The sequence below is a fragment of the Aquarana catesbeiana genome, linkage group LG01 (genome assembly GCF_042186555.1).
Source record: "Aquarana catesbeiana isolate 2022-GZ linkage group LG01, ASM4218655v1, whole genome shotgun sequence".
In the NCBI taxonomy this organism is placed as follows: domain Eukaryota; kingdom Metazoa; phylum Chordata; class Amphibia; order Anura; family Ranidae; genus Aquarana; species Aquarana catesbeiana.
This window is the reverse complement of record NC_133324.1, coordinates 861,795,749-861,821,819: the sequence shown is the minus strand read 5'-3', so window position 1 is coordinate 861,821,819 and position 26,071 is coordinate 861,795,749. Positions and strand designations below refer to the sequence as shown.

Here is a 26,071-nt window from a genome sequence, read left to right as displayed (position 1 = left end):
AGAAAAGAACTGGGTTGACCATACCTAAGCCACCCTCCCTCCTGGATAGATAGGTGACATTCCTCTTGATGGGGTTCAGTCTGTTCCCCCACAACATCTGGAAGAACACACTACTGACCCTAGCATAGAGAGACACTGGCAAGATGCAGACAAAGCTGACATACAAAAAGATCGGAATCAGGTAAGTCTTAATCAGATCAACCCTTTCCCTCATAGATAACTTCCATCTCTTCCAGCTGACCACCTTAGTATTGGCAATTTCCAGTCTGCCTTCCCAGTTTTTGAGGCCATAATCACCAGGTCCAAATTCAATGCCTAGAATCTTAATTCTTTCCTGGGGCACTGGAAAGGTGTCCGGGAGATCAAAACCCTCACCTTCCTTTCCCATCCAGAAAACTTCAGTCTTTTCCTGATTGATCTTGGAGCCTGATGCTTCAGAATACCGTGATGTCAGAGAGACCACCTCCTCTGCTTCATCCGCCCCAGTGACAATCACGGACACATCGTCCGCATAGGCAACAACCCTCAAAGGCGGCTCACCTGGGAGCCCCACTGGCACCCCACACAACATGCCGCTCTCTAGCCTCCTGATGAAGGGGTCGATTGCAAACACATAGAGCAAGGGACTCAGGGGACAACCCTGGCGCACCCCGGAGCCAACCTCAAAGGACTGCCCAACCCAACCATTAACAAGAGGAAAGCTTTCTGCCCCTTATACAAGACTTTTAACCAATTGACAAAACCACCCGGCAGACCGTACTTACTAAGGAGCAACCACAGGTACTCGTGGTTAACACGATCAAAAGCTTTTGCCTGATCCAATGTCAGCAAATACTTTCCCCAGCCTGCAGCCCTGCATCGCTCCAAGGCCTCCCGGACAGCTAAAACTGCTGTGAAGGTGCACCTACCCTGGACCGAACAGTGCTGATGACGAGAAAGCAAAGACTCTGCTACTGACGATAGGCGCCAGAAAATGATCTTTGCCAGTATCTTTCTATCGACATTAAGAAGGCTGATGGGGCGCCAATTCTCAATCATCGAAGGATCTTTACCCTTTGAAAGAAGAATCACAGCTGAGTGCCTCATGGAAGGGGGAAGTACCCCCTCTGCAAGGCAACTGTTAAAAACCTCTACCAAATGTGGGGCCAGAATAGGCTTAAAAGCTTTGTAAAACTCAGCCGTCAAGCCATCCGGTCCAGGTGACTTTTTGATGGCAAGCTGTTCAATTGCCCTCATCACCTCTTCAACTGTGATCTCCTCTGTCAAATTCATCAATGGGACATCTTCATCATTTAGACCTGGAGTAGAGTCCAAAAAGCTTTCCATCTTGTCACGGTCAAGCTCTTTCCTCCCAAGAAGGTCAGCATAAAAGGACCTCACGACCTCCAGAATCCCTGACCTGGACTTTGTCAAGGAACCTGTACTGTCCTTAAGGCCAACGACCATTTTAACAGCTACACCTTGTTTGCAGTTCTGGTAAGGGTCAGGCGAGTGGTACTTCCCATAGTCCCTCTCCAGAACCAAAGAGGCATGCCGGTCATATTGACACTTCCTGAGAAGGAGTTTCACTTCGGAGATTGCCCCAGGATCTCCTCCTCTCGAGACAAGAATATCCAGCTTCCTCCGTAAACGTTGGTAGGTCATGTATTTATTAAACTGCTTTCTATTGGCTAGGCCCCTGAAGAATCCAGCAATCCTCTTTTTGGTCAGCTCCCACCACTCAGCCTTGCTGCTACAAAAGTCCAGGATGGTCACCTGTGCCTGAAAGAATTCCTCAAAGGATTGTCTAACATGTTCTTCCTTGAGTAGAGTCGAATTCAATCTCCAGATGCCCTTACCCCTCTGAGGGGCGTCTGAAGCATTCAGGACCACAGATAGCATACAGTGATCAGAGAACTCCACTGCCTGCACCACTGGGGGTGAGAAAGCAGAGGTCTCCTTCAAAAAAAACCTATCTATTCTACTCTGACTATTACCTCGATGAAAGGTGAACCCAGTGTCATCCGGGAGGTGCTTAATGTGCACATCCACAAGACCAGCATCCCTAACCATACTATTTAAAAAAACGCTATCATATCCCAGCCTGTCCTTGAAGTCCTTCCTGTCCTTGGGCCTAGTTACTGTATTAAAGTCACCTCCAAAGACCACTTGCCGGGATGTAAAAAGAAATGGCTTGATCCTTGTAAAAAGGCATTTCCTGTCCCACTTTGTGTGCGGCCCATAAACATTAATTAGGCGCAGGTCCTGCCCTCCCACAAGGACGTCTAAGACCATACATCTCCCAATCTCCACCTCAATAACCCGCCGGACAGTTACCATGCCGGTTTTAAACAACACCGCCACACCGCCGTAAGGCTCGGCCGCAAGAGACCAGTAAGATGGACCATACCTCCACTCTCTCTTGGCCATATGAATATCTGCCAAGGAGGTGAGCCTAGTCTCTTGCAAAAATAAAATTTCAGCATCTAATTGGCTGAACAAAAAGAAGGCCATAGAACGAGCTCTTACTGACTTAATGCTGGCGACATTTATTGTCACCACTTTTAACGGAGGGGGAACTGCCATTTGGGTTATTGGGTGGATTGCTTCTTAGCTCCTCTCTGCTGCTCATCACCAGAAGCCTCTCTCTTTCTTGAGGCCGCCTCAAACTCCATCTCAGAATCAGAACTTCGCTCCGAAGAAGCTCCAGATGAAGAAATTTCCCAATTAGAGGACCTATAACGGTTGGAGACAGGCACTGGAGCCTGTTCCGTCCTCACCACCTGCTTCTTCCGCTTCCCAACCTTCCTTCTCTCCTCTAGGTACTGCAGGTCAGCTTCAGATATGCCGTCATCTCTTACTTTTTTCTGTGAAGTCTTTACAGAAGACTTCTTTATAGAGGAAGAAGCAACCTTTTTAGTACCCGCTACCACTCCTGGTGGGGTGGGTGCTCCCTTTGAATCAGACTTAAGAGGGGTAGACTCCTGGGGGGTAACTGACTCGGGGGGCACAGACTTGGAAGATTCTGACACAAGAGGAGGGGATACAGTAGGCTGGGGGGACACAGAGACAGATACAGAAGGAATACTTACAGACACAGGAGGGGTGGCCACAGGTACTGGAGAGGGATCCTGAGCAGGACCAGGGGAGTCGGTCACCACAGAGGAGGATGGTACACCAGGGGCATCACCCTCCATCCTGTCCAGCCTTGACATGTCATCAATTACCTCCTTCTCCATATTGTGCCAGGCTTCAGGACATCTGCTATATGGGTGGCCAACACGCAGGCACAGGTTGCACCTGATCATCTCGGTGCAGTCCTTGGCCATATGACCTTGACCCCGACACACCGAACATATCAAGGCTGAACAGGAAGAGCTCAAATGCCCCTTTTCTCCACAGCGGTGACACAGCTTCGGCTGACCAGGGTAGAAAATAGTCATCCTATCCCTCCCTATAAAAGCTGAGGAGGGCAGGTGACGGACAACATTCCCATCCCTGGCCAACCTGACTGTAACCGACCAACCCCCAGTCCAGATGTTACGCTCATCAAGTATTTTATCGGGCTTAGTCAATACCTCACCATAATTCTTTAACCAGACCTCTAGATCTCGAGTAGGAACACTCTCATTAGTGAGAATAATTGTGATTTTTTTCACTGTAGACCTTTGTGAAACTGCAACTGGGGTCAGACCTTCCCATTCGGGTCTTGACCTGCACCGAGCCTCATATCGCTCCCAGAACAGGTCAAGACCCTCTGGCCTGGTGAAACTAATAGTATATTCCCGGCTCCCAGCAACATGTATTAGGGCATACAGATCGTTTGCCCCAAAACCCATCTCCAAAATCATGTCCACCACCACACGCCGTGCTGGAGGGATTGCACCACCTTCCCATTTAAGAATCACTACATTTCTTCTTGGACCCCCAGCAGAAGCCAGAGACCCAAGACCAGATCCCAGGGTGCTCAAGGTGGTAGGTCGCAGGGGGAAAACACTCTTGGGGGCGGAGCTACCAGGAGCAGAGCGTACCACCTGAGCAAATGTAGGCTTATCAGGGCCAAGGCCCCACACTGATGTTACATTAGTCTGTACGTTACAATTATTATTATCTGCTGGAACGGAGTTGGTAGGACTGTCCATCACACTTGAACTGGGACCATTATTCATCACACTTGTACTGAGATGATTTTTATCAGTCACACAAACATTCACATTCCCATCAGGAATAATCACAGTTTCTGCTGCAATACCAGCTGTCTCCTGAAGCTGTGCTGTAGAGTCCTCAGCAGCTGTGGGGCAAACAGCTTTAGACTCAGCTAAAGGGGGGTTAATTGGCTCTGCTGAATGTTGTAGTTCATCTGCAGGAATGTCATTTTTTAAATGCAAACTTTGCTGTACTGCAGCATCAGCAGGCACAGCATTGCTACAAATGGGATTAGCAGCCTGATTGTCACTGGGCACATTGTCTGTATCAGTCACAGTGTTCACAAAAACAGTTTTATGCACCGCATGGGGCTTGACAGGCTTTACCTTGTCAGGCATGTTATCAGTAATGTCCTCCTCATGGAACACCAACTGATCTTCCCGTATAGGAGACTCCATTGCCTGGATGGCCCTGAGCATGCCTCCTGAGTCCTGGGAAGGCATGGGGCTGCTTACCTCTCCCTGAGGGGGCAGGGGGTCCGAACTGGGGGTCTCCTCCTCCACCTCCATTTTTGTCATCCTGGCAAACCTTCTGTCATTGCAGAATTTTTCCTTAAATGGCCCATCTCTTCCTTCCATGATGGACACAATGGTCTCCTGATGTTCCACCCGGACCTTGGCCAGTTGGATCTCCGGATCCATGGACCCTCGTTTCTGGCTATGTAAGCCCTCACGCTGCCTTCTCAAGCGCTTCAGCTCCGCTCTCAGTTTATAGAGTTTGTCTCTTTCCCTATTCAGGGCTTTAATCCCGGCCACCACTCGCTCCTGAATTGCCTCTGAGCCTTCATCCTTACCAGGGGCAGAAAGATCACAAGCCATGGCTTGTACAGAGGAAGGCATGTCACCTGATGGCCCAGGAGATGGCTGGGAGCTTCCAGCAGGAGAGGCCCTGCTGGCCTCCATGGCTTCCCCAGAAAGGGGCCAGGAGAGCTGGGATAGATTTCCTCACCAGTCCCCTCTCACACGGATCACCTGCAGCAGCTCCAGACAGCTTCCTCCTGACACACCTGTGCTCCAATGATGGGTGGGGCACTATTCCTCCCACTGACACCAATGATGGGGCACTATTCCCCCCTAGGAACACCAATGATGGGGCACTATTCCTCCCCAGGAAAACCAATGATGGGGCACTATTCCCCCCAGGAAAACCAATGATGGGGCACTATTCCCCCCAGGAAAACCAATGATGGGGCACTCCCCCCCCCCTGAACACCAATGATGGGGCACTTCCCCCCCATGAACAGCAATAATGGGGCACTCACCCCCATGAACAGCAATAATAGGGCACTCCCCCCCAGGAACAGCAATAACGGGGCACTACTATTCCCCCTTTCAGGAAAACCAATGACGGGGCACTATTCCTCCCAGGAACACCAATGACGAGGCACTATTCTCCCCAGGAACACCAATGATGGGGCACTATTCTCCCCAGGAACACCAATGATGGGGCACTATTCTCCCCAGGAACACCAATGATGGGGCACTATTCTCCCCAGGAACACCAATGATGGGGCACTATTCTCCCCAGGGACACCAATGATGGGGCACTATCCCCCCCAGAGACACCAATGATGGGGCACTATCCCCCGAGACACCAATGATGGGGCACTATCCCCCCCGAGACACCAATGATGGGGCACTATCCCCCCCCCCCCCAAGGAACACCACTCCCCAAGGAACACCAATGATGCGGCACTATCCCCCCCATGAACAGCAATAATGGGGCACTATCCCCCCAGGAACACCAATGATGGGGCACTACTATTCCCCCTTCCAGGAAACCAATGGCGGGGCACTATTCCTCCCAGGAACACCAATGATGGGGCACTATTCCTCCCAGGAACACCATTGATGGGGCACTATTCCTCCCAGGAACACCAATGATGGGGCACTATCCCCCCCAGGAACAGCAATAATGGGGCACTATCCTCCCCCCCCCCCCCCCCCCAGGATTAGCAATGAATGGGACATTACTATTCCCCCTTCCAGGAAAACCAATGACGGGCACTAATCCTTCCAGGAACACCAATGATGGGGCACCATTCTCCACAGGAACACCAATGATGGGGCACTTGTCCTCACAGAAATACCAAAATGAATGTTTTGCCAAGTTCACTCATTGTATTAAAAAAGTAAGCCGCTACCTTATATTGCAGCTCGGCACTCACGGCTGCTTCTCTTCTCTCTCTCACCTCGAAGGCAGCAAAGCCGGCGTGGCTGAGAATACCCTGCTGACGTCAGCGAGGAGGAGAGAGGCAGACATGCCTGGTCACATGGGCGCCGCTATGAGAATACAGCGGCACCGGCTTGTACACACTACACAGGGGATTGTAACACTCTGGCGGAGGCGGGACTGGAATGGAGGAAGGTGCATGCCGTTAGCAGACCAACAAATCGATAATGAAAATCGTTCACAACAATTTTCATTACCGATTATTATCGATTTTATCGATTAATCGTTTCAGCCCCAAGTAGATGATGATGATATTGAAATTCATGATTGAGATAAACTTGTATAGGCACCCCTAGTTGTATACCCAACGCGTTTCATGGCTGACTGCCAATCATCAGAAAGGAGAATCAGAGAAAGGGTCAGGAGGAACAGCAGCCATGGAACAAACCAGACAGTCACGTCACATATCCTAAAGGTATTGTGTGCATATTTGACCCAAATCTATGAAAAAGCGTGAATGGAAACAAAAACTAAATAAACTAAAAATGTGTGACACAGGTCAAACATGTAGATGTTTAAATGAAGGATAGTATGTGTGTGAAGAAAGTGTGTACAAATTGATCCCATATGTGGGACCACAGTGTATGTGTGATAAAATGTGTATGGAGATTATGAAAGTAAATAGCACACCTAAAAGGGTGTGCAGGTAGGCAGAAAATACACCAACAGAAAATGTGTATAGGGATTATTAAAGAAATGACCCACCCATGATGGTGTGTGAGTGAACAAGTAAATTTAAAAAGGTATATTATATATATATATATATATATATATATGTAAATAAACCTACCGTCTGTGATACGAGTGTGACTCAGAGTGATCCCTTCCTTGATATATGTTTTGGAGGAGTGAACTGTCGGATGGCCCCAGATGATATACCCCCCAGTCCTGGGCGGGTCCTGCCAACGTCATGCGACGCCATCTAAACAGCATAGAGGAGGTGAGGGAGCCCACCACCCAGGGTATAGAAAAGGTCGAGAAACAAGAACTGGCGCCACCCGTGGGGCATGCTTGAACATGACGCCGATGTGTCTGAGGTCAGACCCCGCCCCCATCATACAGCTAGGATGGATGGAGGGGAGAGAGCTGAGTGCATCGCAACCCCGGAAATTAGACAACCAAGTGTCCAGCCCTGCCGCCCACGATCTGGGCTGGCTAAAAAAGCAGCACACTTTACACACAGTTAGGCACACATTTAACCCCTTTATCGCCCTAGATGTTAACCCCTTCCCAGCCAGTGTCATTAGTACAGTGACAGTATCATTTATCAGCAATGATCACTGTATTAGTGTCACTGGTGATATCAGTGGCATTCAGTTAGTTCCTCCCAGCGTCAGTTAGTATCAGATTGCGCAGCACGCATTCACATTAAACGTCATTGATTGCCGCCATTAGTAGTATAAAAAAAAAAAAATTTACAAGTTCCAGTACACATAGCATCGTTGTAGATACTATAACTTTTTATGCAAACTATTTAATATACACCAGCCTTTTTCAATCAGGGTGCCTTCTGGGTTCTTCAAGGATGCCTTGACAAAATGCCTACAAATTGCCCCAAATTGGCCAAAAACTGTCAACAAGTGGGTGGGTCAGGTCTATCTTTTTGTTAAACAAAGCCACCTGGTTCAGTCCATGGAAGGAGGCATGCTGCCTAGGGCTTCAGGAATTACCAGCGAATTTTGGAATACTTTGAGAATCTTTGAGAGACAATTTACTTCTGTTGATATTTGTTACCGATGTACTGTGGTTTTACCCTTTTTTCACATATGTATTTTTAATTCAATAAAAAAAAATTCTATTCTTCTAAATTTTGTATATGTGTGCACTTTAAAAGTCCCAATTTCTCTCCTTCTATGCTATTCTTGCAATAAGGGATGTGGCGCCTAAATTGAATCTTTCCAACAGACTAGCTCTAAAACTATACTTCTCCTCTGTAAAGAAGAAATTTGATTTTTTACATTTTTTTTATTGGATGTGTTTTATAGCAGAAAGTAAAAAATATTGTTTTTTTTTTCAAAATTGTTGCTCTTTTTTCTTTTATAAAAACTGCAGAGGTGATCAAATACCACCAAAAGAAAGCTCTATTTGTGGGGAAAAAAAAGGACATAAATTTTGTTCGGGTACAATGTCGCATGACCGCGCAATGGTCAGTTAAAATAACGCAGTGCCGTATCGCAAAAAATGACCTGATCATGAAGGGGGTAAAACCTTCCTGGAGCTGAAGATGCTTAAAATGAAGATCTTCTGACTGTGCACCGTTAAGGAGATATTCTAGTGAGTGGCAGCCAGTGACATCACCTGCGCAGGCACTTTGAATGAAGTGCATACCCATGCCATTCCTTCAGAGCTGTGTGCCACGCAGCCACGACTCCCACAAGTATGTGCAGGAGTGACGTTATCATGGCCATTCAAGCGGCGGCAGCCTGTGAGCCCAGAAAGAAAATGGGGTGAAGATGGAAGCCTCTGCAGTGCTTATGTTGTGAAGCACTGCATAAACTTTTAGCACTATATAAACCCTCTATAATAATAATAATAATAATATTGAAACTCAACAAAGTTTTCCAATCTCCAAGAGGATCTCCCCTACACTACACTGCTACATAAAAGGGTGGGAAGTTGCACCAAGCACAAGCAAAAATACCATTAGTACTGCTTCACAAATTGGCAGTCACCTAAAAGTTCTGGATATGTATGGATACTCTGCATGCCAATCAACAAACTCTGGAGGTTCAGGGAAGCAGCACCGAGAGAGCAGAAGCCAGCAGCATTGAGAGCTGTAAACCTCAAGTTCTGTGGTAAAAACAGTTTACTGGGAAATGTTTTATTTGTGTTCAGTGTGTTAAATTAGGGGTCTCCAAACTTTCTAAACACAGGACCAGTTTACTGTCCTTTTGACTTTAAGGGGGCCAGACTGGGACCATTGGGAGTAGAAATTGTGCAGAATAGTGCCCCAACGTTGGCGTCAGTGGGAGGAATAGTGCCCCAACCTTGGAGTCAGTGGGAGGAATAGTGCCCCAACCTTGGAGTCAGTGGGAGGAATAGTGCCCCAACCTTGGAGTCAGTGGGAGGAATAGTGCTCCAACGTTGGCGTCAGTGGGAGGAATAGTGCCCAACGTTGGCGTCAGTGGGAGGAATAGTGCCCAACGTTGGCGTCAGTGGGAGGAATAGTGCCCCAACGTTGGCGTCAGTGGGAGGAATAGTGCCCCAACGTTGGCGTCTGTGGGAGGAATAGTGCCCCAACGTTGGCGTCTGTGGGAGGAATAGTGTCCCAACGTTGGCGTCAGTGGGAGGAATAGTGCCCCAACGTTGGCGTCAGTGGGAGGAATAGTGCCCCAACGTTGGCGTCAGTGGGAGGAATAGTGCCCCAACGTTGGCGTCAGTGGGAGGAATAGTGCCCCAACGTTGGCGTCAGTGGGAGGAATAGTGCCCCAACGTTGGCGTCAGTGGGAGGAATAGTGCCCCAACGTTGGCGTCAGTGGGAGGAATAGTGCCCAATGTTGGCGTCAGTGGGAGGAATAGTGCCCCAATGTTGGCGTCAGTGGGAGGAATAGTGCCCAATGTTGGCGTCAGTGGGAGGAATAGTGCCCCAACGTTGGCGTCAGTGGGAGGAATAGTGCCCAATGTTGGCGTCAGTGGGAGGAATAGTGCCCAACGTTGGCGTCAGTGGGAGGAATAGTGCCCAATGTTGGCGTCAGTGGGAGGAATAGTGCCCAATGTTGGCGTCAGTGGGAGGAATAGTGCCCAATGTTGGCATCAGTGGGAGGAATAGTGCCCAATGTTGGCGTCAGTGGGAGGAATAGTGCCCCAATGTTGGCGTCAGTGGGAGGAATATTGTCTTATATCTGTGGGAGAAAAACTGAAATACGGTATGTTCCTTACAATTGCAACAGAAGCAGCTGATACTTCAAAATATTGATCAGTGTTCTGGCCGTGTCTTCTCTATGTAATCTTTCCTTATAGTAGAACTAAAGGAAAAAACATTTTTATAGTTTAGGATGGAGTGAAGAGGGACCCGTCTGGTTTTTATTGATGTCTGTGCCCCTGTTAGGGAGATTCGCCCTCTCTATTTGTCCTGTATACTGTCATCAATGAAAGTGAAAGAAAATCCCAAAGTTTGGGTTGTCACCAGAAGAGAAACAGGGGGAAAATCTTCCAATGGGGACACAAATTCTGGTGACAACCAGGGATTCCCCAAATTTGGAGGGATATCCTCTCGCTTCCTGTTTTGGTTACCAGACAGGAAGTGAAGGGAAATCTTCCCAATGGGACACAGGTAAGATCGAACGGAATTATAATAATAAAAAAAGTTTCGCCTTTAGTTGTACTTTTACCACTTCTCTACTGCCATGTGTCTTACAAGGTAAAAAGGTGCTGCAGAATACACTCGGGTGACCAGTGCGCCCTGCCATTGGAGAGCTCTGACCACATGCCCCATATACAGAGCCAGACTGAGTAGCTCTGTACCTTGTGATTGTTGTAAACCAGTCACAGCTGTCACAAGTGGAAACACTAGTAGTGTTTACAAACATTAAGCCCAAACACAAGGAAGGAAGCTCCCTATCTGTGTGTATAGTCTGTATAGTCTGAATGTTTGTAAACACAGAAGGAAGGCAAATGACCGATTAAAGTTGGGGGGGGGGGGTGCCAAAGTGCCACTGATCACCAATGATTGTAAGATTGTTTTTTTTAAAAGATAAATAAAAAAAGGGTAAGTGGTCCTGGTCTTTTTGCCTTTATATGGCAGTGGGTATTACATACAAACAAAGAAAGCTCTATTTGTATCAGTAACATAAAATTCATTAGGGTACAGTGTTGTATGATGGAGTAATTGTCAGTCAAACCATCACAGCACTGAGTATTGGCCTGGTGATAATATAGGGAGTATTACAGGCTGGTACTCAAGTGGTTAATCTGTTTATCAGCAGTTAATATGTCAGGAAAGGCATTTTTTTCAGTTAAAATGTAGAGGAATTAGATCCCCTGTTAGTTTTGCCGTCTGTGCCTCTCTCAAGGAGATTCACCCTCTCTATTTGTCATGTTTACCATTATCATTAAAAGTGAAAGTAAGAGAAAAGCCCACATTTTGGGTTGTCCCCAGGATAGAAATAGAGGGGAATTTTTTCAATGGGGACACCAGTTCTGGCGACAACAAAGGATTTCCTCTCACTTCCTGCTTGGTTATGGGACAGGTAGTGAGAGGAAATCTCCACAATGGGACACAGATGGCGAAACAAAACCTGACAGGGGTTATAACCCTCCCCTGCACTATCCAAAATTGTGTGACACTTTTAATGAATATAAGAGTTCCCATAAACTTGTTTCAAGAGACGAGTGTCCTCCAAACTCACATCTATCCGAACATCAAAGTCACGCTCATTTAGCCCCCCCGTTCACACCAGTGCAACTTGTCGTGTGATTTGACAGGTCCAAATGACAAGTCGCACCCTATTGTCGGCAATGGAACTGTTCAAATTGGTGCAACGCCGACTTTGCAGTGAAAAAAAAAAAAGTTCCTGCACTATTTTTTTTTTTTGCGATTTCAGGTGCGACTTGCATAGACATCTGTGCATGAAGTCGCACAGATGTCAGCCAAGTCGCACTGAAGTGTGGCTTTGAAATTGTGCGATTTCAAGTAATGTTGCACGATTTTAAAGCCGCATTTAATGTGAACGGGGGCTTATAGTCCAATCAGCGGCAGGCCAAGTTTATTCCCCACCCCCATAGCACTTATAAACAAAAGGGGCGGGATGATGATGATGGTGATGTCAGCGTCTTTATATGAACTCATGCCTATATCTAGTCTATGACATGTGCTCAGGTGTGTGAACTCTACATTAGTTATACATTGGATCTGACCTCACCTGCACCCCGCCCCTTTGTTTACATGAGCTGTGGGCGGGGAATGACCTGTAACGCAGATGATTGGATGAAAGAAAAGAGTGTGACTGATGTTTGAAGGAAGCCCGAGTCATCCTTACTTGTATGTATTATTTAGTGTATCATACTGTATGTGTACTATTTATAGATTGTATTATATGTTTATACATTGTATCATATTATATTATTTATACATTGGATCTGACCCCGCCCCTTTGTTTACGTGAACTGTGGGCGGGGAATGACCTGTAACATAACTGATTGGACTAAAAAAAAAAAAAAAAAGAAAAGAGTGTGACTTTAATGTTTGGAGGAAGCCTGAGTCCTCCCTACTTGTGCTTATTATTTATACATTGTATTATATATATTGTATCATATTTGTTATATATATATATATATATTCATCATATTTGTAATATATATATTGTGTATATATATTCATCATATTTGTAATATATATATTGTGTCCTATTTGTATTATATATATATATATATATATATATATATATATATTATCATACTGTATGTGTTCTATTTATACATTATCATACAGCATGTGTATTATGTATATTTGTACTATTTACACATCCTATCATACTGTATGTGGTCTATTTATAAATTGTATCACAGTATGTATGATATTTATACATTGTATTATATATACATTGTATCTGATGTGGGTAATAGAGGAGGCCTGTCTGTATATAGGACATGGGTGACACTGAGGCCCCTCTATATTAGACGTCTCCAGCACTCTCAGCCCTCCATCATGCCAATCTAAAGCCCCATTTTATGGGGGCACAATACAATCCCCCACACTGTACCATGCTGGCCTCCACAGCAGCCAATCAGCGTGCCTGGACTGGTTGTATGGGGGGGTGTCGCTGATTATATACAAATAATACTGACTTTCAGAAAGTCGCTATTTGAGCAGGCCTTTCACAGTGCCCCTGGACAGGTCAGTGCTGAGATGGGGGGGATATCAGAAGAGGGGACAATGAGGGTGTAGATCGGTACTCACAGGGTGTTGGTCCGGTTCGGTAGGGCTCCCATCGGTAACCTCGGGCCGCTCTCCGGGCTGATGCACATCACCTTCCCCGCCTCCCCTCCGGTTCCTCCCGCCGCCTTGCCCGGAGCCCGGGATCGGCCGTCCTGCTTGCAGCCCGGGGGGAGATCGGCGGCGGAGGCGGCGGCCAGTACGGAGAGCAGAGCGATGATCGGGGACAGGCCCCGGGCCTCCATCACCAGCATTGTACGGGGATCCTCCTCCTCCTCCGGTACCGGGACTCTCCCCCTCCCCCACCGACCGTGCGGGGGGGATCCTATGTGTGTCCGCTCCGGATGTGTCCGATCTCTACATTCACCTTCTATGGAGGGGGAGGGGGTGTCTGTCTGCACTCCGACTGGTCGGGGGTCTTCTTCCACTGGAGGGGGGAGGGGATCCCCTCTGATCACCCCCTGTACTCCTCCTGGATGGGTGGGGGTCCCCCCTGATCACCCTTTGTACTCCTCGGTGGGGGGATCTCTCCTCTGTACTCCTGGAAATGTATAGGAGGGGGGTCCCTGCACTCCAGTTGGGGGTCTCAGATTAGTCCTTGCACGCCTGGATGGGGCCCCTGATTACTCCTTCAATATGGGGCCCCAGATTACTCCAAGACCTGAATTAGTTGTAGAACTTTGTAGGTAAAAGTTACTCCCAGTATTTCCTCCATTATGGGGTCTCTGATTACTGGGTGTTCCTAGTTTTGGGGGGCTCTGCTTCCTCCATTATATATCTGTCCTCCAGTACAGGGCCCCCTTCATTCTGTGTTCTCCATTCTAGGGGTCCCCTGTTACTCTGTGTCCTCCACTACCTTGTTTCCTCCAATAAGAGGGACCCTGGTTCTGTGTCTTCCAGTGTAAGGGTCTCCTGGTACTCCTTGTCCTCCTGTGTGGGGGTCTCCTCTCTCCTGGTTGGAAGGGGTCTGGAGATAGGGGGGGATCTCTGGGTCTTGTTACTTGTCTTGAGCTCTCAGCATTAGGTGATCACAGCCAGGCTGGTTGGTATTGTCCCCAGACACTCCTAAGGGTCTTTTGGGTCCTGTAGTCCGGTATTGGGGTCCCTGGGTGGTCTGCGCTCTCTGGATCTCAGTTTGGGAGGTCAGATTGTTGCCCCCGGGAAGCTGCACAGAGTCCTCCCTGCCTCTTTCACACCAGACTCTGTTAGCATTACTACAGACAGTCCTCCTCCTGTGTCTCCTCCTCTCCATGAACAGACATGCTGGTGGGGAGGGGGCCAGACACAGGACACACAATGAGACTGCTATGTGTGATCCATGTGTCCTACTACACACATCTTATAGGTATTATACATTAAGATCCTTGTGTCCTACTACACACATCCTATAGATGTTATGCATTGAGATCCATGTGTCCTCCTACTACACACATCCTATAGGGCTATACAATGAGATCCATGTGTCCTACTACACACATCCTATAGATGTTATGCATTGAGATCCATGTGTCCTACTACACACATCATATAGGTATTATACAATGAGATCCATGTGTCCTACTACTACACACATCCTATAGGTATTATACATTGAGATCCATCTGTCCTCCTACTACACACATCCTATAGGGCTATACAATGAGATCCATGTGTCCTACTACACACATCTTATAGGTATTATACATTGAGATCCATGTGTCTACTACACACATCCTATAGGTATTATACATTGAGATCCTTGTGTCCTACTACACACATCTTATAGGTATTATACAGTGAGATCCATGTGTCTACTACACACATCCTATAGGTATTATACATTGAGATCCTTGTGTCCTACTACACACATCTTATAGGTATTATACATTGAGATCCATGTGTCTACTACACACATCCTATAGGTATTATACATTGAGATCCTTGTGTCCTACTACACACATCCTATAGATGTTATGCACTGAGATCCATGTGTCCTCCTACTACACACATCCTATAGGGCTATACAATGAGATCCATGTGTCCTACTACACACATCCTATAGATGTTATGCATTGAGATCCATGTGTCCTGCTACACACATCATATAGGTATTATACAATGAGATCCATGTGTCCTACTACTACACACATCCTAAAGGTATTATACATTGAGATCCATCTGTCCTCCTACTACACACATCCTATAGGGCTATACAATGTGATCCATGTGTCCCACTACATACATCCTATAGGGATATACAATGAGATCTACATTATGTGTCCTACTACATGCATCCTGTAGGTATTATACATTAAGATCCATGTGTCCTACTACACACATCCTATAGGTGTTATAAAATGTGATCCATGTGTCCTGCTACACACATCCTACAGTGCTGTACAATGTGATCCATGTGTCCTACTACACATATATTATATATATTTTACACTGCTATGTATGATCCATGTGTCCTACTACATGCACATCCTATAGGGATATACAATGAGTTCCATGTGCTCTACTACACACATCCTATAGGGATATACAGTACAATGAGACTGCTATGTATGATTCATGTATCCTACTGCATGCAGATCCTATAGGGGCACAATGAGATCCATGTGTCTAACTACACATACTGTAGATCCTATAGGATACAATGGACTTGCTATGAATGATCCATGTGTGCTACTACACACAGCTCCTGTAGGGACAGATGGAGGCAAGATATATATATATATCTCATGAATGTACCTGCAGCTATACATAATCCACACTACTGCCAGCACATAACATGTCATAAAAGTAGCAGAGCCTCTCCTGCTACAAATTTTCTTGTTGTAGCATCATTATAATTACATGATGTAATCCTCACTGCATGAATATACATACATCACTGCTGCTGGAGGAATTGTCATGAATATCACTCTTTATGACTCAGTCACACCTCATCTCCATTACATAGGGGGGAGTTGTTTTGCGGATTACAGAAGATAGCTGGGAAAGCTGATAACATTGTTTGAGATTTCAGTTCGGTGTACAGGAAGCTACAAGGACACTGGGATTTTTGGGAGGATCATCGGGTGTGTTTTTCTGTATTTGGCCTAAAAAAAGAAAATGCATGCAGCCACCACATCTAAGGAATACCGCCCCCCATCCTTGGTGTCAGTGGGAAGAATACCGCCCCCCATACTTGGTGTCAGTGGGAAGAATACCGCCCCCCATCCTTGGTGTCAGTGGGAAGAATACCGCCCCCCATACTTGGTGTCAGTGGGAAGAATACCGCCCCCCATACTTGGTGTCAGTGGGAAGAATACCGCCCCCCATCCTTGGTGTCAGTGGGAAGAATACCGCCCCCCATACTTGGTGTCAGTGGGAAGAATACTGCCCCCCCATCCTTGGTGTCAGTGGGAAGAATACCGCCCCCCATCCTTGGTGTCAGTGGGAAGAATACCGCCCCCCATCCTTGGTGTCAGTGGGAAGAATACCGCCCCCATTCTTGGTGTCAGTGGGAAGAATACCACCCCCCATCCTTGGTGTCAGTGGGAAGAATACCGCCCCCCATCCTTGGTGTCAGTGGGAAGAATACCTCCCCCCATCCTTGGTGTCAGTGGGAAGAATACCGCCCCCCATCCTTGGTGTCAGTGGGAAGAATACCGCCCCCCATCCTTGGTGTCAGTGGGAAGAATACCGCCCCCCATCCTTGGTGTCAGTGGGAAGAATACCGCCCCCATCGTTGGAGTCAGTGGGAGGAATTAGCGCCCCTTCATTGGTGTCGATGGGAGGAATAGCGCCCCATCATTGGTGTCAGTGGGAGGAATAGTGCCCCATTATTGGTGTCAATAGGAGGAATAGTACCCCAATGTTGGTGTCAGTGCATGAATTATTGCCTTATTGGTGTCAGTGGGAGGAATAGCACTACATCATTGATGTTAATGGGAGGACTAGTACCCCACTGTTGGTGTCAGTGCAGGAATTATTGCCCCATTGTTGGTGTCAGTGGGAGGAATAGCTCCCCATCATTGGTGTGAGCAGTAGCACCCTATCATTGGTATCAATGGACTGGAATAGCACCCCATTATTGTTTTCAATAAGAGGAATAGTACCCCACTATTGGTGTCAGTGCAAGCATTTGTGCCCCATAATTGGTGTCAATGGGAGGAATAGCACCCCACTGTTGGTGTCAGTGCAGGAATTATTGCCCCATTGTTGGTGTCAGTTGGGAGGAATAGCACCCCATCATTGGTGTCAGTGGGAGGAATAGCGCCCCGTCATTGGTGTCAGTGGGAAGAATCGCACCCCATAATTGGTGTCAATGAGAGGAATAGCTCCCCACTGTTGGTGTCAGTGCAGGAATTATTGCCCCATTGTTGGTGCCAGTAGGAAGATTAGCACCCCATCATGGGTGTCAGTTGGGAGGAATAGCACACCATCATTGGTGTCAGTGGGAGGAATGGCGCCTCATCATTGGTGTCAGTGGGGGGGAATAGTACCCCACTGTTGGTGTCCATGCAGGAATTATTGCCCCATTGTTGATGTCAGTGGGAGGAATAGGGCCCCAAGGGCCAGATAAAGGTATGCCAGATAAAGGGCTGCACTCAGCTCCTGGAAGACCACTGCCCTAGACAATGAGTATATTATGTTTTAACGCAATGCATTTCCATGTGTTAAGGTGTGCTGCATTACAGGAAGCCATTTCTTCTGAATGGGCTGGCAGTGCTCCTTAAGGCACACAAAATTTCACACAGCCCTTTTTTTTTTAAATGGGCACAAGGCATGGAATGTATTATCGTAACAACACCAATCTAAATGGGCTTATACAGCTGAACTCCAGACAAACCGTGAAATGCACAGATGAAATATATAATATATATGCTTTTTTTTCCTACCAATATATTTTACATTTTTGTCTATCCAGTCCTGAGGTTTACATATCTCCCAGATAGCACAGCCAGCTCAAAGATCTGAATTTTTACTGTTATAACATATCTATGGCCAAAATGTAAATCATATATTTATTTCCACATTATTTCAATTACTTCTAGCTTACTTATATTCATCTAAATGATCTTAAAGCCTGTGAAGATCCCCACACATTTATTTTCCTTGAATTCTGTGACACATAGTCACTATGCCATGTGCTACAGAGGTGCTGAGAGGAGGAGTTTCAGGAGGGGGCGGAGTCAGTCGCTGGTGATGTCAGTGGCAGTTAGTCCCCCCCCCCGCGTAAGTTGGTGTCAGATTGCTCGCCGCACTATCGCAGTCCCATCAGGGCTGTTTTTAAGGCAGGGCAAAAGGGGCAGCTGCCCTGGGCCCCATCATTGTTGTGGGGTCCTTAGCAGCTGCCTCATACTTGCCAACTATCCCAGTTTAAATTCCATTGTCCCTTGTAGTTTTAGTCCCGTGCTGTGTCCCAATATATCAGTGTGAAGTTCTGGTACTAATGCTGCACAGCTCTGTCCTATTGCCGTGTACAGACAACTCACCTGCAGACCCTGTGTTTACATGTAAATAACCCGCATTGTTATGTAAATAGCGGCAGCATTAATATGTAAATAGCCACAGACCAGCGGCATTGGTATGTATATAGAGGTGGCATTCATATGTATATCATGCCCCCCTGAGGTCATATCCACCATCACTTCTGCTGAATGCTGCCCACTGGGGAGGTAAAGGGGCATGCTTGCAAGTCTTGCCTACAACTGTGGTCATTAACCACTTCAATACAGGGCATTTTCACCCCCTTCCTGCCCAGGCCAATTTTCAGTTTTCAGTGCTGTCGCATTTTGAATGACAATTGCAACACTATACCCAAATTATATTTTTATCATTTTTTTACCCCACAAATAGAGCTTTCTTTTGGTGGTATTTGATCACCTCTGCGGTTTTTATTTTTTTGCGCTATAAACAAAAGAAGAGTGACAAGTTTGAAAAAACACAATATTTTTTACTTTTTGCTATAATAAATATCCCAATTTAAACAAAAATTAAAAAAAAAATCCTCAGTTTAGGCAGATATGTACTCTTCTACATATTTTTGGTAAAAAAAAATCACAATTAGTGTATATTGATTGGTTTGTGCAAAAGTTATAATGTCTACAAAATAGAGGATAGATTTATGGCATTTTTATTATTTATTTTTTTCTAACTAGTAATGGCGTCGATCTGCAATATTTTTTTTTTATCGTGTCTATGACATTGCGGCGGACAAATCGGACACTTTTAACAATATTTTGGGACCATTCACATTTATACAGCGATCAGTGCTATAAAAATGCACTGATTACCGTATAAATGTCACTGGTAGGGAAGGGGTTAACACTAGGGGGCGATCAAGGGGTTAAATGTGGTACCTAGGGAGTGATTCTAACTGTAGGGGGAGGGGATTCACAAGGGGAGGAGACTGATCGGTGTTCCTCTGTACTGGGAACACACCATTGGTCTCCTCTCCCCTAACAGGATGTGGATCTGTGTATCTACACATACAGATCCATGTCCCGGCTCTGTTACCGTCAATCGCGGGTGCCCGGCGGACATCATGGCCGCCGGGTACGCGCATCGGCTCCCAAGGGGCATGCGCCCCCTAGACGGCCGGGATGCCCAGGACATCATATGCCGCCCGACCAGGATGGGAGATCCCTCCTGTGGACGTCATATTACTATGGGCGGGGTATGAAGTGGTTAAGCCTAACACCAGCCTGTTGTGCAAAAGTAAGCAAATGGGAGGTGGAACCCGTTTTTAAAATAACATGGTGCCACAGCGCCGTGAATTTTGGTGCATGTGAATACGCACATCTCAACAGATGTGTGAGGATGTCATTAACAATTAATGGAACTGCTGCGTATCTGCAGCACATTTTTGTGGTGTCAGGAAAGCGATTTTGCATGCTTTCCTGACACACACAAATGTAAAAGCAGGCTAAATGTGTCAGGTGCATTGGTGGTCAGTGTACAGTGTGCTGATAAGTTTACATACCCTGGCAGAATTTATGATTTCTTGACCATTTTTCAGAGAATATGAATAATAACACAAAAACTTTTCTTTCACTCATGGTTAGTGTTTGGCTGAAGCCATTTATTATGAATCAACTGTGTTTACTCTTTTTAAATCATAATAACAGCACAAACTACCCAAATGACCCTGATCAAAAGTTTACATACCCTGGTGATTTTGGCCTGATAATATGCACACAAGTTGACACAAAATGTTTTTAATGGCTATTAAAGGTAACCATCCTCACCTGTGATCTGTTTGCTTGTAATTAGTGTGTGTGTGTGTGTGTGTGTGTATAAAAGGTCACTGAGTTTCTGGACTCCTGACAGACCCTTGCATCTTTCATCCATTGTTGCACTGACATTTCTGGATTTTGATTAATGGGGAAAGCAAAAGAATTGTGAAAGGATCTGCGGGAAAAGGTAGTTGAACTGTATAAAACAGGAAAGGGATATAAAAAGATATCCAAGGAATTAAGAATGCCAATCAGCAGTGTTCAAACTCTAATCAAGAAGTGGAAAATGAGGGGTTCTTTTATAACCATATCACGGTCAGGTAGACCAACTAAAATTTCAGCCACGACTGCCAGGAAAATTTGTTCGGGATGCAAAGAAAAACCCACAAATCACTTCAGATGAAATACAGGACTCTCTGAAAACATGTGGTGTGGCTGTTTCAAGATGCACCATAAGGAGGCACTTGAAGAAAGATGGGCTGCATGGTTAAGTCCCCAGAAGAAAGCCATTACTATGCAAATGCCACAAAGTATCCCGCTTACAATACGCCAAACAGCACAGAGACAAGCCTCTAACCTTCTGGCACAAAGTCATTTGGAGTGATGAGACCAATGTAGCAGTGTAGTTGCCACTAGTAACAAACATCCACCATATCACCCCGCTGCCAGACTCCCATATATCACTTGCAGAGACAATGAATAGTCCTTTGCTGGTTTTGTTTTTGTTTATTTGGGGGTACAACTTGGTTGGGGAAAGGGGTATATGGGATGCCCGTAGAATAGTTCACTTGCCATCATATTTAGAGATTTTTTTTACAGATTAGCACATAATTTGAGTCTGAAGGAAAGATGTGTATGTTTTAACAACTACAGTCTTTTCCCTGCATCACCATGCAGACTATTGCTACTCTTATGCATAACTCCTGCAGACTATTGCTTCCAGAGCTTCCTCACCCATGACCGTGTAAGGATGAAGACATCACTCTTGACCGTGTAAGGGTGATGTTCCCAGAAATCCTCTCCTCCTGCACAAACTTATACTGTAGTTATTAGTGTAATGTCACATCTTCTTCTTTAAGCAAAATGACCCACTCTGAATAGTTCCTCATGCAGACTCTAGTTGCTCGCTGCTACTAGGCCAGAGGCCTGCAGTACCTCTCCCCGGAGGCCTAGTAGGTTAAAAGCACATACTGAATGGTGGACTACTGTTCCCAGCTAGCCCTGCTTGCAAATCCTGTGCCTCAGGCCACATCGCTTTGATACAACTCCCCAAAGTCTCTCCTCTGATCCAGGACTCCTCATCATTGACCGTGTAATGATGAGGACTTCACTAATGACCGTGTAGAAGTGAAGTTCCCTCACAGACTTCCTGGCACATCTAGCCCTCCACTGTGGTACACTCACTGACCTTTCTCTGCCCCGAGTCCTTGATGGAGAACCTAACCGGACCATACGTTCCGACAACTTCACCTGCCCCTCTGCTCCAGGAGTTCCTCATCAATGACCGTGTAATGATGAGGACATTGCAATGACCGTGTAAAGGCAAAGTTCCTTCACAGCTCTCCCCGGGCCTCCTCCTGATGGGGGTGCCCTCCCGCTGCTGTATAGTATTCCATTAACCACTTCACCCAGCCGGCAACTTCTCCCAGTGGCATGTTACCTCAGCTTATATAGGAGGCCTGCCCCCTGCCAATACCAGTTGGGGATTGATCAGGGCTCCCACATGAGCTGCCTGCCACTCCAGTTCCAGGCCCTGCCCCTCTTCCAGAACATTCTCCCTAGGCAGCAGCACTAGCAGCATGCTCAGAACTAGAGTTCAGGTGGTCACACCCACTGCTACACTAACCACTCCCTGCCCCCAGATCAAAACAGACAGGCCTAGCTCAAAGCACTACCTGTGCTGACAGACTAACTGTAAAAATCCTTTACTAGCACCTACCTATTGGTAGAGGTTGCTACACCAAAATTGAGCTTTTTGGCCACAACCATAAACACTTAATTTGGAGAGGAGTCAATAAGGCCTATGATGAAAGGTACACCATTCCTACTGTGAAACACAAAGGTGGATTGCTGATGTTTTGGGGATGTGTGAGCTACAAAGGCAAAGGAAATTTTGGTCAAAATTGATAGCAATATGAATGCAATATGTTATCAAAAAATACTGAAGGAACATTTGCATTCATCAGCCAGGAAGCTGCGCATGGGACTTACTTGGACATTCCAACATGACAATGATCCAAAACACAAGGCTAAGTGGACCTGTCATTGACTACAGCAGAATAAAGTGAAGGTTCTGGAGTGGCCATCTCAGTCTCCTGACCTCAATATCATTGAGCCACCCTGGGGAGATCTCAAACGTGCAGTTCGTGCAAGACAGCCCAAGAATTTACAGGAACTGGAGGCTTTTTGCCAAGAGGAATGAGCAGCTTTACCATCTGAGAAGATAAAGAGCCTCATCCACTACTTACGCAAAAGACTTTAAGCTATTATTGATGTTAAAGGGGGCAATACACTGTATTAAGAACTGGGGTGTGTAAACTTTTGATCAGGGTCATTTGGCTAGTTTCTGTTGTCATTAAGATTTAAAAAGAGTAAACACAGTTGATTGATAATACATGGCTTCAGCCAAACAATAACCATGAGTGAAAGAAAAGTTTTTGTGTTATCATTCATATTCTCTGAAAAATGGCCAAGAAATCATAAATTCTGCCAGGGTATGTAAAATTATGAGCACAACTGTAAATCTTCTCTTTGCATTGGAGCTTGGTGTATAATCCTTTCATTCACACTAGTGGCCAGTGTGAAGGTCCGCCTTACATTAGTAGTCAGTGTAAATCCCCATAACGTTGGTGGCCAGTGTAGACACTCCTCTTTTGTATTGGTAATCAGTAAAAAAATCCAAACTTGAATTTGTGGTCTGAATCCTCACTTACATTGGTGGTCTATGTAGAAGCCCCCTTTAAATTTGTGGTGAGTGTAAATCCCCCCCTTACATTGGTGGCCAGTGTAGAAATATCCTTTTTTTGGTCAGTGTAAATTCTTCATTACATTGGTGATCAGTGTACATTTCCCTTTACATTGGTGGTAAGTGCAGAATTGCCCTTACCCTGGTGGTCAGTGTAAAAACCCCTTTATATTGGTTGTCATTATAAATCACCCCTAACATTGGTGGTCGGTGTAGAAGTGTCACCTTACATTGGTGGTCAGTACGAATCTCCTCGACAATGGTTGTCAGTGTAAATTCCCCCTTACAGGGAGATCATTGTATATTCCCCTTTACACTGGTGGTTGGTGTAAATGCTCCTATTACATTGGTGTAGAAATCCCTCTTTATATTGGTGGGTGGTGTAAAATCTGCCATTTACATGGTGGTCAGTGCAAATTCCCTCCTCACATTGCCACAGTGTAGTGCCTCCTAACTAATCCCACCCCCCACCACTGCCACTGATTCCATCAACCCCCCCCCCCCAGCATTGCCACTTATCACAACCTCCCCTCCACTAGCACAGCCACTGATCCCATGAGCCCTAGGGTCCCAAAGAGTTTTCTGTCTATTGACGGGTCCCCTCACCTCCCTAGTCCATGGTGTGCCAATCAGTGAGCAGTAATGATGTGCACTAACCTCTTGCAGCCAATCATTGAGCAGTAAGGATATGCAGTAACCTCTAGCAACCAATCAGTGAGCAGTAATAATGTGTGCTGTAAGTCAGCCAGTCAGCGGTAATGATACACTGTAACCTCTGGCAACCAATTGCAATTGCTGCCTGATTTGATTCAGTAAACTGCTATATTTTTGTATGTCTCAGAGCAGGTGGAGAACGGAATTGCATGGGGGGGGGGCAAGAAAATGTATGCTCAGGGTTCAATCAATAATAAAGATGGCCATGAATCATAAGTCGCTGATCACATGCCATAACTAGTATATAATAAAAAAAAATTTTAAAAAGTCAGTATATATCCCATAGTTTGTAGACTCTATAATTTTCACACAAACCAATCAATATACACTTATTGCGATCTGTTTTATATGAAAGGCTTGTAGCGTAATACATTTTGGGAAAAATTTATAAAGAGATTTTATTTTTTATATTTTTTTTTTTTTATGGGATATGTTTCATAGCAGAAAGTAAAAATATTGTTTTCTTTAAAAAAAATTTTTTTCCCGATCTATAAAAAAAAAAAAAAAAAACCCAGAGGTGATCAAATACAACCAAATGAAAGCTCTATTTGTGTACAAAAAAAAAAAAAGATAAAAAATGTGTTTATGTACAGTGTTGAATGACTGCGCAATTGTCAATTAAAGTAGACCAATGCTGAATAGCAAAAAATGGCCTGGTCATGAAGGGGTAAAATCTTTTAGAGAAAAGTTTTTTTAAGCTGGCCATATACACTACCATTATTTTATTGCAGGTATTTTATATAGTGCTTTACATATACTGTACATTCACATCAGTCCCTGCCCTCAAGGAGCTTACAATCCAAGGCCGTGTACACACGGGCGGACTTTTCGACCGGACTTGTCCGACAGACTTTCCAGCGGACGCTCGATGGACTTTTGACGGACTTCCGACTGACTTTTTAACGAACGAACTAACGAACGACGGATTCCTACGTGATGACGTACACTGGACTAAAATAAGGAAGTTGATAGCCAGTAGCCAATAGCTGCCCTAGCGTCGGTTTTTGTCCGTCGGACAAGTCCAGTCAAAAAGTCCGACCGTGTGTATGCTGCATAAGGCCCCTATCTCACATTTATATACTAGGGCCTCCCTTACTTTCAGAAGCGCTTGTTCAATTTTCAAAGTTTTAGTGGGGTCAAAATGAATGTTCGTTTTCGACCACTGTGCAGAGAAAATTCGAAGGAGCAGGATGATTTTTTTTTTTTTTAATCTCAAACAAATACATTTTCAACAGTGTACGTGGCTTTCGTTCAGAAAGCCCATTCACTCGAAAATTAAACATTAAAAGCAAAACACAATTTTAAAGTGCTTTTGAATAACATTATTTTAATCAATCAAATGTACTGAGATTTTTTAAAAAAAATTTTCATATGAACATTCATTTGGACAGGTGCTAGTGCATGGCCAGGCTTTAGTGACATAACCACACTGGTATTAGTAAGACTGGACATATTGCTTTGACCAACGTCCTTTGTTCTTTTGCTTCTTGTAACATGGGGGTTAAAGATTGTTCACAATCAACAAACAACCTTCCATTCACCTGACAGTCCCATCACCTATTCATATGTATGAACACTCCATGGGAAGCACTTATCTTATTCTGACACCATGATGAAAACAATGCAGACTTCTCTGAAAATGGAAGACCTGACCATTTAACATTACAGATGACTTTAGACCAGCAAATATTTTCTTCATCATGAAGGTTGAGTGGCATTTGCCAGCTTTTTTAAGGCCCCATCATGCACACCGGACATTTTTTTTCTGCTACTCTTACCCGTATATCAGGATCCCCCTCACAATCCCAACCTTGCCTCAGGATCCCCCTCACAATCCCAACCTTACCTCAGGGTCCCCATCATAATCCCCCTTGCATCAGGGTCCATATCACA

General features: G+C 45.6%; 2 protein-coding genes across 4 annotated transcripts in view; one reads left to right on the top strand and one right to left on the bottom strand.

Moving 5' to 3' along the window:
* ADGRA3 (adhesion G protein-coupled receptor A3) overlaps positions 1-14,527 on the bottom strand; it is a 104,933-nt gene extending 90,406 nt beyond the window's left edge. The window contains exon 1 of the mRNA XM_073609322.1: positions 13,316-14,527. Coding sequence (XP_073465423.1) covers positions 13,316-13,545 — 230 coding nt within the window. The 5' untranslated portion in view covers positions 13,546-14,527. The remainder of the gene's footprint in view (positions 1-13,315) is intronic.
* Positions 1-26,071, top strand: part of LOC141116857 (cytosolic beta-glucosidase-like) — a 220,508-nt gene that overhangs the window by 4,694 nt on the left and 189,743 nt on the right. Inside the window, exon 1 of one of the 3 annotated variants that reach the window (XM_073609333.1) lies at positions 12,154-12,397. The exons of 1 other annotated variant lie outside the window; for it this stretch is intronic. In XM_073609333.1, the coding sequence (XP_073465434.1) occupies positions 12,366-12,397 (32 nt within the window). In that variant the 5' untranslated portion in view covers positions 12,154-12,365. Of the gene's footprint in view, positions 1-12,153; positions 12,398-13,170; positions 13,253-26,071 lie in introns of those variants that run through there. One more of the 3 variants, XM_073609348.1, reaches the window with a different exon arrangement.